Source organism: Sinohyriopsis cumingii, chromosome 11 (assembly GCF_028554795.1).
Source record: "Sinohyriopsis cumingii isolate HCF-2022 chromosome 11, ASM2855479v2, whole genome shotgun sequence".
Lineage (NCBI taxonomy): Eukaryota > Metazoa > Mollusca > Bivalvia > Unionida > Unionidae > Sinohyriopsis > Sinohyriopsis cumingii.
In genome coordinates, this window is record NC_142971.1 from 17,285,529 (window position 1) to 17,300,752 (window position 15,224).

Sequence of the window (15,224 nt, forward strand, 5' to 3'; positions counted from 1 at the left end):
ATTTAGGTAATGTACATACTTATGATTATCATATTTTTAGTTTTAGAATTCCTAATGTAATGCTTCTGTATTTAGTTGGTGATAGTCTTCAGTCACTGATGGTCACCATATATCTGTTTACATGGTTATTTATAACCAACTTTTACTTTGCAGTTGCAAACAATGACATGTATGTTTGATGATTTTCACAAACTTTATATGGAGGATTTGTTTTCACACAAAAATTGCATGGAATTCTGAGTTCCTAGGTCAATTATCAGTAGTTACTCATTTGCCAAAATGAAAGGCTTACAGAACTTGTCTTAAAGCTTTGATAAGACTAAATATTTTCATGAGACCATCTGATAAGATGCATTTTTAAATGTCTTTTTTTTAAAACTTTTAATTTGTAATTTCTTATCTCCAATTCTTAGATAACATATTATTTTCCACAGGCATTACAAAGAAATCATAGTTTAATGATGTAAGTTATCTATTTCAAGAGTGTGATAAGGCTTAAACTGGTTTTCACAGTAATGGGAATGTTTCTCCTCTTAAAACATACATCCTGTGTGATTTTTCATGTCTTTTAAAAATGCTGCCGGTTTGTGTTTTGTCAGTCTTTACAACATTTTTTATTACAAGACCATAAGGTTAGTGAATTCTTCAGTCTGCAAGACAAAACTGTTTGGATTGGGGGGGTGGGGGCATTATACATACATACATCAGTATTTCTCAAATTTTGCACAATGCTACCAGGTCTATGAAACTCCATGTTTTACATGGATGGCATGATTTGTACTGGCCTTTCTCTTTTGACCAAAAGTATTTTTCTAATAATCTTTAACCAGACTGGATTTATGAACTTGTGTTCACAACCAGGTCTCATGTGGAACATGTCTAATGTAAAACAATTGCAATACTTTCAAATTTAGATGTCTGCATATCTATTTGCACTGTGCTTGACAAATCTTTAATGTTCATTAATTGAACTGACATTTTGCAACTTGGCAGCTTTTTAAAAAATTTCCATGCTGTCATTGTCTTTTTCTAAATCTGTAATAATATTAATAATGATAATAACAACATTATTTACATTTGTTTTCAAGTTTGATGCATCTTGAGATTTAGATTGTTATTTTCCTGTTTTGCTGTCTTGTCTTACTGTAGGTACATGTAGTAATTTTTGATACGTTAGTTTACTAATTTCTTGTCATTTTCCGTACACCAGGAATCAGTTCTTAGTAAAGCTATCTAAAGGGAGACCATTAAGGCAGATTTTATCTGTTTGAAATCTGTTAAGAGTTGTGTTATTTGCATAAAAGTCAGCAGATAAAATATAGTTGCTATTTTCAGTGGCAGATCATTTATGAAGCCAAAGGAAAAATATTTGTATTTCTGCTCAGTTGACCATCCCAGTTTCTCATTGCCAATCCTAAAACTTTTTTTGCTAATGATAAAAACAAATAAAGATAAAAAAATCATAAAAATTACATAAATATATGTTTAATAAAATGACCCCCCTTCTCTAATTTTAAACACACTTTGTTTGGCCTGTAAATGAGAAAGAGGATTGGGCCCAGAAATTTATTATTATATAAGCATTTACTGAAGGGTTGTTATCAACTAAAAACAAAATGAGTTTGATGTAGTTAAACATACTTATATGCATTGGATTGACTAATTTTGAGGTTATAAGCATGGGGGCAGGCTGGTCACCTTTAAATCCTGGCAAAATTATGAACATGACAGGTTCCCAGTAAACTTTAAATTATTAATAAATTGTGCATCTCCTTATCTCAGTAATGCTGACTGAAAGGGGGTGGGGGTGTTGGTGGCTATTATTGGATGCCTATAACAAATATTCTGTGATGTCACACATTGCAGATCAGATTTGAGACCTGGTCCTTCATTTAATTAGACAAAAATGCAGGAAGAGAATAGTAACCATGGTAATTTTGATCTGAAATGATTTAGATCATATTGTGATTTTGCTCAAAGTGGGAAATTTCCATCTTTTCATCAAGGCAGAAATTCTGGATGGTTTATTGTTTATTTTTGAAAGTTTTGAAAACGAGTAAGATCAGCAATTTTTCTCAAATTTAGCAACCATCAGTTTTTAATACTACAGAAGTTTAGACAGTTATTGGCATTCTTTGTTTCCATGCCAACTCCTTGAATAATAAAAGCCACAGGAGTCCAGTGGCTCTGTGATCAACATGCTATGACTCTTGACTGAAATTGTGCAAGTCCAGATCCTACCATTAGAACATCCATGGGCAAGGTACTTTACAATGGCCTCGGTACTAAATAATCAACTTGTTTTTATGTGCTGCACAGCACCAAACCAAACCAAAACAACACAATGTCATGTTGTAAGCAAGAAAACAACTTTATTGGCTACCGTACAATTGTTGCCTGACTTACCTGATTTGGAAATTGTTACATTAGAATAGTTGCGTGGTGACTGGCAATTCTTATTATTCCTTTCCTTGTGTGATGGATGGCATCTTAAACATTGACTAGAAATAATTATAGATTTGATTGTAGCATTGTGTATCTGACGAAGTGAATAACATTCCCGTAAGCCATAACAGAAATTTATGACCATTCTATATAAATTGGGTTAATAATGATCATGGAATTCTACATCATTTACAATTCCAGTTTTTTTCTTTTATTTGTAAACTATTGATGAACATGTCTAGACAACTTTTGGTATAAAGTTATAAAATTAAATTTCCAGTGCATATATAAAAAATATATGGATATTTTATTGCAGCACTTTGCCAAGATAGACATTTTGTAAGTTTAAAAATTAATATATTTATATATATATATACACAAAGTTATACATATAGTTACATCATATTTATATATAAACATTATAGCTATTGCATGATTGTTATTGGGATAAGGGAGCCTTTTCATTCAAGTCTAATCTTTAGTATATCTATACAGTTTTTAACAAGATAGTTATTAACAGATTCAGGAGCATTTAAAAAGACTCAGCATTTGTCCAGCTTTAGATAAAGTCAGATATTCATGCTGGACATCTCCAGATTATCATTGCATAGAAATAATCACTTGATACGCTGCATGCTATTCACATTGGACATCTCCAAATTATCATTTCATAGAAATAATCACTTAATAATACGCTGCATGCTGTTCACGCTAAACATCTCCAAATTATCATTACATAGAAATAATCACTTGATAGGCTGTATGCTGTTCACACAAGACATCTCCAAAATATCATTGCATAGAAATAATCACTTGATAGGCTGTATGCTGTTCACACAAGACATCTCCAAATTATCATTGCATAGAAAGTATGCTGTTCACGTTGGACTTCTCCAAATTGTCACTGCATAGAAATAATCACTAAATACGCTGCATGCTGTTCCTGCTGGACATCTCCAAATTATTATTGCGTAGAAATAATCACTTAATAGGCTGCATGAGGACTGTTTAACTAATAGAGTAGGATCATGTCTCTGTTAAGGCACCTTGGATACAGTATTACAGTAACCTCTGTCTTGAGAGACCAATTTCTAATTGCACAGAGTTACTGATTGTTGTAACCTATCTTGAGGGTCCATGATTTTTAACAGGATGCTCTAGTGTAGCGAGAAATAACTCTTTTTCACAGAGTACCAGTTTTTATGGTCCCTATATATCAAGGAGGGTATATTTCTTAATATTGTATTTTATTTTATATTACATGTTAAAAAATATAACATCTTTTCTTTTTGTCTTAATTTTGTAGTACTTATTTATTCCTATTTGGAAAGGGTTATCTGCATTGAGTTTTGTTTTTTCCATCAATGAAAATAAATTAATGTACATATTTGTAACTTGTGATGGGTATGCTCAGTGGCATAGCAACCACCCAGGCAACCCCATAGTGAGGGTGGGTATGCTCAGTGGCATAGGAACCACCCACGCAACCCCATAGTGAGGGTGGGTGTGCTCAGTGGCATAGCAACCACTCAGGCAACCCCATAGTGAGGGTGGGTATGCTCAGTGGAATAACAACCACCCAGGCAACCCCATAGTGAGAGTCCAAAAATTCCCATCAAACCACTTTTTTATTGGGAAAGGGCCCCATAATAATGTTTTTGGGGAAGGGGGACAGAATTCCTTGCTGCACTACTGGGCATACTAGACTTTGCAGTTAAGGGTATTGAATATTATTTGAGTTTATTTCACATTATCCAGCAACACACACTGTATGATGGGTGCACAGAATTGTAGAATTCACATTACTGAGTTTGCTCAGACACAATGGCATATTTTTTATCTTGTTTATACATACCTTTCACCACATGCACGTAGCACATGTATAGAGCTTAACACTTGTGGATTTTAATAATTTCATGTTGTTTTTTTTAACACATTATGTAATGCATGCATAAAGCAATAGTTTATTATATTAAGAGAGATAAACATATTTCTAAAAATCCAAGGGGACAAATGTACGTGGCAGTATGTTACTTCCTTTGAATTTGTCTGGTCCTGTTGATCTTGGAGCTTGCAGTTGGTTGGAAGTGTCAGCTGCTGCTCATCCAGTTGATTGATTGGTGTTAGACATCACATCAGCACATACAAGTCTATTTTCTGCTGAAGCAGTGGAAAGAAACTGCATTACCCATGTACATGTAATAACACACCTGAACAGTTGACCTGTAACCAGCTGATTGATAGACTGCATGTGAATTCCATTAAGAAAGAAAATAACAATCAAACATTTGTAAGATGAAAAGACCAACTATATATATATATATATATATTTTGCTTGGCATTCTTGAATATCAAAATCCTCTTATTTCCTTTGTCACAGAGTTAATGATGAACTTTGACCCAAGAACATTGAAATTCTTGCACTCTTGTGGTTGTTGTCTGTATTATTTATAAACATTACATACACCCCCACCTATATCTGTAAACAATCAGAGTGTTGGATAACTAGTAGTTACATATGGGGATTAGTAGATTTTAAAGCTTAATTCCTATCCCTCATGGCTGTCAAATAGTTGAGTTCAGTTCAAGCCCTGATATGTAAACAAGAGTCCAACAAATACAGCCTATATAATTGATTGAGAAGAGACCATAATCCCAAATGCACTAATAGTCAAATGTACATATAAGTCCAAATACATCAAAATTAAACATTAATTTACGTCATAGATAAACTGAAGGAAAATGAAAGATGATACTCAAGAGTTCTGACCTCTGAACAGTTTTTTTTAAAAATCATACCTGGTCTTTATTCAGTATCATTTATTGTTCTGAATATTCTCTGAACATGGTCATAAAGTAAATTTCTCATGACTAAATAATGTAATTAAACCCATCCCCATTTTCAAAATGTTTAGAATTTGTATATTTAAGAACCCCACCCCCCAATCAGATAAGCATATCCCACTTTTCAAATATTGTACAAGGTGTGCTTTTTGGACTTGCTGTATATATCAAATGCCAGAGTAAATTAAGAAACATTTGCATTTACTGTATGTACTGGCTTATAAATTAAGTCAAGCTGCAAACAACAAAGATCCTGATATGCCACAGCATAATGCGCCTGCAGATCAGAATCTGTGTTGTTTGTTATACTGATTACTCCCAACAAACTGCACAGACTTAGATCTGCCAGTGCATTATGTGACAGCAGATCTGGGTCTGTGCATTTTACAGTTGGACTCAACTTAAAAGTGAATATATATGGTAAGTATTTCACAGGAAAAGTACTTGCCAGCAGTACACATACATACATACATACATACATACATACATACATACATACATACATACATACATACATACATACATAAATTTGAAAGGAAAAAAATTTGATGCTGAGGAACTTGCCATAACTTTACACAAGTATTTGCTTAGTCTGCACACATGTTCTAATTTACTGCTACTATCAATGTCAGTATCAGCTTGGTAGAATATCAATATAATGACCAAGCTTGTGTCTGTCTGTCTGTCTGTTTGTATGCCCATTAATCAGTATGTGCATCCATTCACAGGCTAAATTAAGGTAAATATCATTATTGTTTTTAGATAAAGCACAATATTGAAGTTTTTAGTTTCTAGCAAAATGAAAGGCGGACTCAACATAAAGGGGATATTTTATTTATTTATTATTTTTCTTATTATTATTATAAACTTGTACCTTTTTTAGACACTACCCTCAAATGATAAGCAATCTTATTATTTTTGAATGAAACTTATCATTAAATGATATGTTAAAAATTAATACAATGTAGAAGATACCTTTAACAAACCAATGCAGAAATGAGAGACATACAGCTAGATAATTGAATGGAGAGTAAATGTTTCAGAACTTAACAAAATGTGGCAAACATTATCATTTTTGAAGTATTCAACATTTTAATTCAATTCTGTTTCTTCATTGTCCATTCTATCATAAAACTGGCCAGTGTGGGTATGTGAGAAAGCTAATGCCAGTAACTTTTCATGGGTTGGTGGTTCTTTCCGGGGTTTTCCTGGGTTCTTTCTTCACCATTTATACTGGCCGCCATGTTTAGCCTATCTTGTGCTGAAAAATGGCTTTAAAACCTTCAACAACAACAACTGTCATGAAACAAATCACAGAGATGAAGTGGCATTGTGCCAGTTATTGGACACATGTACCTGACTGGTACATATCTCATGAAGTGCGAACCTCAATAAGATTGCATACCATGCCAGTATCTTGTCAAATGTGTTGATTTAAGCCCTGCAAGTCTAAAGTATTTTGACTTAAATTGCATACATTTTGACTTTTTAGGGGAATGCAAGTTACACAACAAATTTTAACCCTACATTGTAAGGATTGTATGTTTTACGTGTATTTACTATTTTATATACATTTTATGGAATTTAGCATCTGTACACTTCATATTTTATTTTGTATTTTATGTTTATATTTAATATTTGGAAGGGTTACATACATACATACATATATACATACATACATACATACATACATACATACATACATACATACATACATACATAGACACATCAGTAACACACATACACACACATACAGACAGGCATACATACATACATACTTACATACATACATACGGGGTGCACAACCCCTGGCCCACAAATGTGTTCTGTCCGGCCCTTAGGGCAAATTAAAACAAACACAGAAATATGGCCCATGAACAGTAATTATCTTAAATAAATTAGTTTTTGCGGTCTTACAAAAAATGCAATCTGGCCCTGGCTGACAAAGGTTGTGCAACACACACACAGAAATATCAGCTTAGAGAGAAAACTTTGTCAAAAAGTATATCAAGAAAAAAAAACCTGTAGTTTTTGGAACAAACCTCCTGCATTTAGTTTTTGAGGGTATTCTTGTATGCATAGACCTGGTGTACTAAGCTCTGTTATTATCTATTGGAGTCATGTGTTAGTGATAAGAAATTTAAATGTTTTTAATTTTTATTGAATTCCAGGCATATTTTATATTACAAGTGTCAAATTAAACCCAAATTGGCATTCTGTACCTTTTTTTTAACTTTAAATCCATTATAACAATTTGACAGTCTGTTTAAAGAGAGGCATCTAGGACTAACATGCAGTACCAAATATATCAGTGTTGTTATGCATAACTCTTAGCATCAGAAACTTTGGACAAACAATATCTTTTCCTTCATTTAAAAGTCTATAGGTCAATTACATATGAAAAAGATTTAAATGAGAGGTAAACATTTCAAGGACTTTATCCAAGCCTTAACAGGTAAGATAGGTAATGTTCAGATTTCTTGGAAACAGTTCAAATAAAAAAGTCTACTTTACCAGACCATGTTCTACATGCTGGTCTGAAAAGCACTTGTGAAAAGATTTCAAGTTGCCCCTTCCTGTGAAAGTTTTTATCTTTTCTTTTTTAATCAGAGTGTTTTTAAGTGGATATAATTTATGGTTTACTTAATGCAGATGTGTAGAGGTGTGAAACACCGTTCCATAACTTCAACTTGGTTCAGGCAACATTGCCGATTGAATCCATTTTATATATTGTAAAATAGATGAGCCACAACATAGCTTTGTTAGCATACTTAGATGGAAAAAGTAAATATACCATGCTTAGCATACTTGCATAATCAGTTGGGATTTCACATTTTTTTAAATTTAAATTTTTTGCCGACAAGTACCTTTATCTCCCTATGGTGGTTTTAAATATGAACACGCCTATCAAATTTAATGATTACATTCCAGCTAGCTGCCACAAAATATTGCATAAGTTTTTACTGACGATGACACAGGATATACTTTCATTGTGCTTGATGTTCACACAGAAATGAAACCAAGATAATGGCAAGAAGAATTTCAAGTTGTTCCCAGCTTTGCCAATCATCATTGGATTTCTGTTTACTTCATGTGTTCAGTTGCAGCTATCCATCAAGGCAAGCACTGAACAAACACAATGTGTTAGTGATATGTTTAGCTCTATATTCAACTATGTGATATTCTGGCAAGTCAGTATACTTCTACTCAAGTATTGAATAAACAACATTTGATAGCAATATTCTAATTTTAGCTACTGTAATGAACTGTATGACTACCAGTCAATTGCAATATCCCTCTAGATGAGTATTGAAGGTCATGTTTTAATACCATATTTTCAGGGTAAAATTAAGCGTGCCACTATAAACAGTGTACGTGTTGATGCATGTAATGCACTTACAAATCAGGATTTGTCTTGTTTTTTTTCCTCATGATTCGAAGTTTACTGCATAGACTGGTAGCAGCACGTGTACATAGACTGAGAGCAACACCTATGCATTGACTGGTAGCAACACATGTGCATAGACTGGTAGCAACACATGTGCATAGACTGGTAGCAACACTTTTGCATAGACTGGTAGCAACACTTGTGCATAGACTGGTAGCAACACCTATGCATAGACTGGTAGCAGCACGTGTACATAGACTGATAACAACACATGTGTCGCCAAGAGAGTCTACATTTTTGGCAGTCATGTGTCTTAATTACTACATGTACCTTAGGAGACTGCTCTGGTGGCCTAGTGGTAAGAGCGTCCGCCTCAGATGCGGGAGGTTGTGGGTTCGAACCCCGGCCGAGTCATACCAAACACTTACAGAAATGGTACTAACAGCTGCCTCGCTTGACGCTCAGCATTAAGAGGTTAGGACTGGTCGGCCTGGTGTCAGGATAATGTGACTGGGTGGGACATCATGCTACATGCCTGCGGCATGATGCCCCAGTGCTAGACATCACTATAAGCTGTCACACTGCAGTCATCGTAGCGATATGACTGAAAGGTTGTTAAAGCTATGTTAAAAATCTAAATCACACACACACACACACACACACACACACACACACACACACACACACACACTACCTTAGGAAAGAAGTTACCATTTATACTCAATCACAAGTAGAGTCAAACTGCAAACAAGAAATATCCTGATCATAAATTTGTTGCATAATGTACCTGCAGACCAGGGTATATGTTGTTTGTTCTAATGATTACTACTGACAAATTGCACAGACCTAGAACTGCCAGCACATTATGCAATGGCAGATCTGGGTCTGTGCAGTTTGACTTGACTTATAAGCAAGTATATACAGTACTGTATTACTCTGACACAGTTTGTATCAAACATGTCACATCATCTCCTTCAAATCTTTGTGTCTCCTGGATTTGACAGTTCATGGTCATTTGGCTGCTAATATTGAACTGACACTGGGAGCTCTTATACACAAAGATGTATATTCTCTCAACTTTAAAAACTAGATCACTGTGACCTGCTTTTGCCATTAGTTGTACCACAAGAAGAACATAATATTTATCATTGACTTGGGAGGATTGGTCATTAGTCTGTTGGAATTTTGCATGTGATAGAATGCAGTATAGTTTTTAGTGCCGATGAATCTGTGCATGAAATTGTTTCTGGTGTACTTTGTCAAGGATGAGCAGTGTGTTTGTGTGTATATACCTATGTATGTATGTGTGTGTGTGTGTGTGTATATATATATATATATATATATATATATATATATATATATATATATATATATATATATATATATATATCGGCAGTATGTTTGAAAACTATTTTACTTGTGTATTTAGTCTAATTTTTCAATGACATTTGTCAAATTTTTTATTCTGATATATGAGTAGAAGAGATACAAAATATTAATCATAATTTTCATTTTATTATAAAAGTACAAAAGTTTGTAAAGTCATATTCAGAATACAGTGTTCTCCATTTTCAAAAAATAGAACTTAAAAATGTTAGAATGTATTTATGGTGTATTAAAAAATTAGAGGATTACCCTTACAGATATTAGATTATACACATATATTGTGATTATACATAGGTACTGGTATATTGTGATTATGCACAGGTATACATGTACATCTACATCAAAGTAAGAATTCTCACAAATAATACAATTATTTAACAATCACACAAAAATGATTTCAGTAATATATTGTTATAGTCTATAAACAATAATATTAATAATAATAATAATAATAATAATGGTAATGGCAGCAACAATGCTCTGTCTAGTAGGAATTTGCCCTCAAAGAACATTCTGTTGGTATGAAATTAGAAGCTTAAATATTTGCCATGAACTTTGCTCATATTGCAGACTGAAGGGCCAGAAAGGGGCAGATAGTTTAGGCAGATTTTCCTTATTTGATAGGATCTAGTTGCAGAGTGTATATGAGCTGTAATCAATATATATATTCAACTTGAAATCATAGACAGTTGGTGCTAAGACTGCTGAATAGACATGACTAATATTTGAAAAGATAATTACAATATTAGCCATTCGCTTTTACTTTGTATTCAAAACTGTCGGCAATGCTTCAAAGGTATTCATTCCATAAATGATTTCAGAGTGTAAAATTATTTTACCCACACAACAGGATATGATTTCAAAATAGCATAATGTTACATCTCCCGCTACAACAAGAAAAAACTTACTATTTTATAATTGACAGTTTAGTGAGATCTTATAATGCTGTGTTGTTTTTTTTGGTACCATTTTACCCTCAGATTTTTTTGGTAGAGTTACCTTTGTTCTTAGTTAAAGAATTTTAATGTCTGCATGGGTTCAAGTCTGGGGCTGAGCCAGTGTGGGTACATGAGAAAGCTTGCCAAAGCCTCTCGTGGGTCAGTGATTCTTTCCGGGGTTTTCCCGGGTTCTACTTCCACCATTTATACTGGCTGCTATGTATAGCCTATCTTGTGCTGAAAAATGGCATTAAACCCTACAACAACAACAAAGAGTTTGAAGATTCGAGGTCCATACGAACAAGCTGAAAGTTGTATTATTTTCCTACAACTATATCTGCACGTGGAATATATATATAAATATATATATATATATATATATATATATATATATATATATATATATATATATATATATATATATATATATATATATATATATATATATGGTCCTGATCCTCATTATTATCTATACATTCTAATGATTTTTCATAAATGAAGAAGAAATCTTTTTCCTATGCACAAGCAATAAGGCAGTGTGCAGTTGCCCCATAAGGGCATTTAAAATGGGAAAAATAACATTTGAGGGTAAGACTGCAGTGTTTGGGGCGTATTTCAAAAACTCGACAGTAAATTAGTACATGTATTTCTTGCCTTTTGTCATAGAACATTTACAAATGCATAAATTCCCTCCCTTTTTTAAAAGCAAAAATGCATAATGTGTAAAATATGGGTCCCTATTTCTCATGCAGGTCACAATGTCTTTGTATATGTTTCTAACAGATAATGGAATTTAGTATTTTAATACTAAACATGTTAAAATAAACAGTAATTATTGCCATCTTCATATAATGTGCATTGTTATACTCTCCTTAAGAGGGCCTCAAGGGAGAATAGTCCTTGACTAATGAGTCACCCTCTATAAATAAAGCATTATTATTATTATTATTATTATTATTATTATTATGTAAGATAGAAGATCATTTTTATATATGATAAGGTTTAACAAAGTTAGTTACTGTCGTGGGTGATAACTGAAAAGGTATATTATTCTTGTCTTTATGCAGGGGCATGTAGCATAGGTTTGTCTGTCCCTCCTATAAATGGGGGCTGAGGGTGGTGCAGTGGTATAAAGCATGTCTCCCTTGTACTGATCACTACCATCTCAGCTGTGCCCATGTGTATTTGAGTCTGGGGCTTGACCAATGTGGGTATGTTAGAAAGCCTGCCAGTAGCTTCCCATGGGTAGATAGCTCTTTCCGGAGTTTTTCCAGGTTCTTCTTCTACCAATTATGTTAGTTGCCATATATAACGTATCATGTGCTGAAAAATGGCATTAAACCCAAAATAACAAAAACTCTCCCATAATGTAATGTGCATAAAGAAGTCCCACAATTCTTGTATATGCAACTACACTCGCACCTTTCTTTAGACTTTCTTCACAAATTTACTTTGTGTTGAATCTTGGAAAAACTGTCTACATGGGGTTGATACAGTTTTACTGTATATTGTTATGTCATCATTGCTCCAAGTTGAGCACTAGTATTAAATGTACATGTATATGCAATACATGTACATGTATTATGATAATTCTTGTGTGTGCATTTAGTCCAGTAACTTTAAATGTTTGCCCCTAAATTTGACAAGACATTTTATTGGGAACATTTGCATATCCTTCTGTCATCATTTTCTAATGTCTTTTCCATGCCCTTTTATTTGAAATTATGTTTGAAAATTTAAGATGCTGATTAGCATCTATAATTTGTTCTAGGGGACACTTTGTTTACTTGCCACAAAGAAGCCATGTCTGTTTAGTGGCTAGCCTGCCAGACTTGCTTAATACTTCAGGTGCCACTGCATAATTAAACCTTTGTGTGTTGCTGTGATGTAAAACATCAAACCAAGCCAGATAGTTATTAATTACAGATCTGTTCATAGCAATTTTAAAAAATTGGGTATTTTGTGAAAACCACAAAACATAAAGCTATGACACCAAGCAGAATCAAGGCATTAAATGTCCCTCAGAATACTTCACATGATTTATTGAAGAATTTTTTTTTATTCAAGGTGCATTCAATTATCAATGTTGAGTTATGACTGAGTATTCGCAGAGTGATCAAGTACTATTATTTCAGGAATGCACAGAAGATTTGGACTTGTCCTGATAGTGTAGTTTACATTGATTGAGCGTGACATAAGAAACTATAGACTGTGGTTGTAACAGGAGCAGTAAGGTGACAGATAATTCGGACTAAAAATCCAACATGAGATAATTTTGCTTAATATGAATTCATTAAAAATAATCTTGATGAATTTTTAGTCACTTTGTAACGTGTAAATTCTAGTTTATTCCTTTGCAGTGAAGAAGATTAACTTGATTTAGGCATTTCAAGATGGAGAAATGATCCCAGCAAGGCTTGCTGTGGCTGCAACACCAAGAATATCACTTTTAGCCATTGAACCTTTAGGATATATGTGCTAAATCTTGGAAAATGTAATCGTAATTGAATTATCACAGACATTTTATCTCTATTTTTTTTTCTTCACATTTTTAATAAGTTGTATAAATAATTATAAGTCACATTTCAAAAAGAATTTTGATTAAAATTTATGAATTAATGATGTATGAAATATTCCAGACAATTTAAGGTTTTTTAATTTATGATGCAACAAGAACTAAAGTAGGATTCAAAAAAGTTATATGATATTCCTGTGTGCACTAACATATTTTTTTTAAAGAATATATTTTTTTTTATTCTTGCAGTCGAATGAAGAGCATGGCGGATGAATAGACACCATAAGGAATGGTTCAGACACAAAAAGATACTTTGGACATAACTCTAATATGCCCAGACCTATGCATTTTTCGGTACTGGCATCAAAAATACTTGATCCACAATTAAGCAATTTCAAGTCATGGAAGATGGAGAGGAAAACAACATGTACATTATGTATGCTAAGAGGAAGAATTTCATTCCAGTACTGGTACATTTTACTGGTACTGGTACATTTTACTGGTAGAATTTATTTCACATGATACATCTTACTATGAGCATTTTCAGAGGAACATGGGATCAGATGCCAGTAATGTTAATCATAACGTTGCTGGTGAGACAGCACTTATATCATGGATTACGAGTGTATCGTGACGTATGCATTATGAACTTGAAATCTTCAAACCTTGATATGAAAAAAGAGAATTAAAGCCTTTGCAGGTCGTGGGAAATAATTTAAGTCCGCCTGGAAAATATACATTATCATTATTACATGTACCATACATTATGTTTTGTATACACTTGGTCCTTGAATGTCAGTACGATTTGTCGACCCAGAACATAGTGCATTTATTGTGTTCTAACTAAATTTACGTACGTGAATATCAAACCAGTATTATATTTTGTCATACAAATATTACTGGGACAACCAGTTATTAAAGAAACTAGTTAAATTCACATGGAAAATATAAAAGGAATTCAAGAATCGTACTGTTGCTTACACTTGGTCCTTGTATGTTGGTATAATTGTCTGCCACCATTATAAACTAACTTTATATCTGTCATACAAATATTACTGGGATAACCAATTATTAAATAAAACCATTTTCAGCTATATTTGCAGCTTCATTGTACATAGCAAGGATGTGTAATCAAAGGGGAACCCTGCTTTCAAAAAAAATAAATCCAACACTGGTATATGTACATGTATTTATGTCATTGAACATCTGCATTATAGCAGGGTCAAATGTCTAATTTGAAGAGCAGATACTAAAATGATAGGAACTTGTTGAAAATACATGTAGAAGTCTTGTAATGTTGTATTCTAAGTTTGATTAGCAATTATTGACACTGTAATTTTTAGGCATACAAATAATTTTTAGCAAACAAAATTATTGATCATTTTCTTATGTACCCAGAATTTGCCAAATTTTAAGGAGAAAAAAGATCTGTGCCAAAAATTAGAGGACAAAAGAGTAATTGTGACTTAATTCTTTGGATTGTTAATATATGGAAAATTGCAGACAATACACAGCAATACTTGATGCTGTCAGTCATCTGACCAGTTGAAAGTCATAATCTTTGTTGTTGTATTTTGACTTGATTTGAAAGCTAATCTATTCAAGAGATAATAACAGTTTTCATAAAGTGTCGTATAATTTTGTGACTTGATTTATGAATTGCTTTGAAAATAAAATGACACGTCTGTTTTAAAAAAACCCAAAGATT

General features: G+C 33.2%; 1 protein-coding gene across 3 annotated transcripts in view; it reads left to right on the top strand.

The window, feature by feature from the left end:
- LOC149787671 (uncharacterized) overlaps positions 1-14,610 on the top strand; it is a 59,327-nt gene extending 44,717 nt beyond the window's left edge. For 2 of the 3 annotated variants that reach the window (XM_089973869.1, XM_089973870.1), the window contains exon 3: positions 13,766-14,610. In XM_089973869.1, the coding sequence (XP_089829995.1) occupies positions 13,766-13,793 (28 nt within the window). In that variant the 3' untranslated portion in view covers positions 13,794-14,610. Of the gene's footprint in view, positions 1-2,761; positions 2,785-13,765 lie in introns of all 3 variants that reach the window. The other variant, XM_089973871.1, reaches the window with a different exon arrangement.
- The last annotated feature ends 614 nt before the right edge of the window (positions 14,611-15,224 follow it).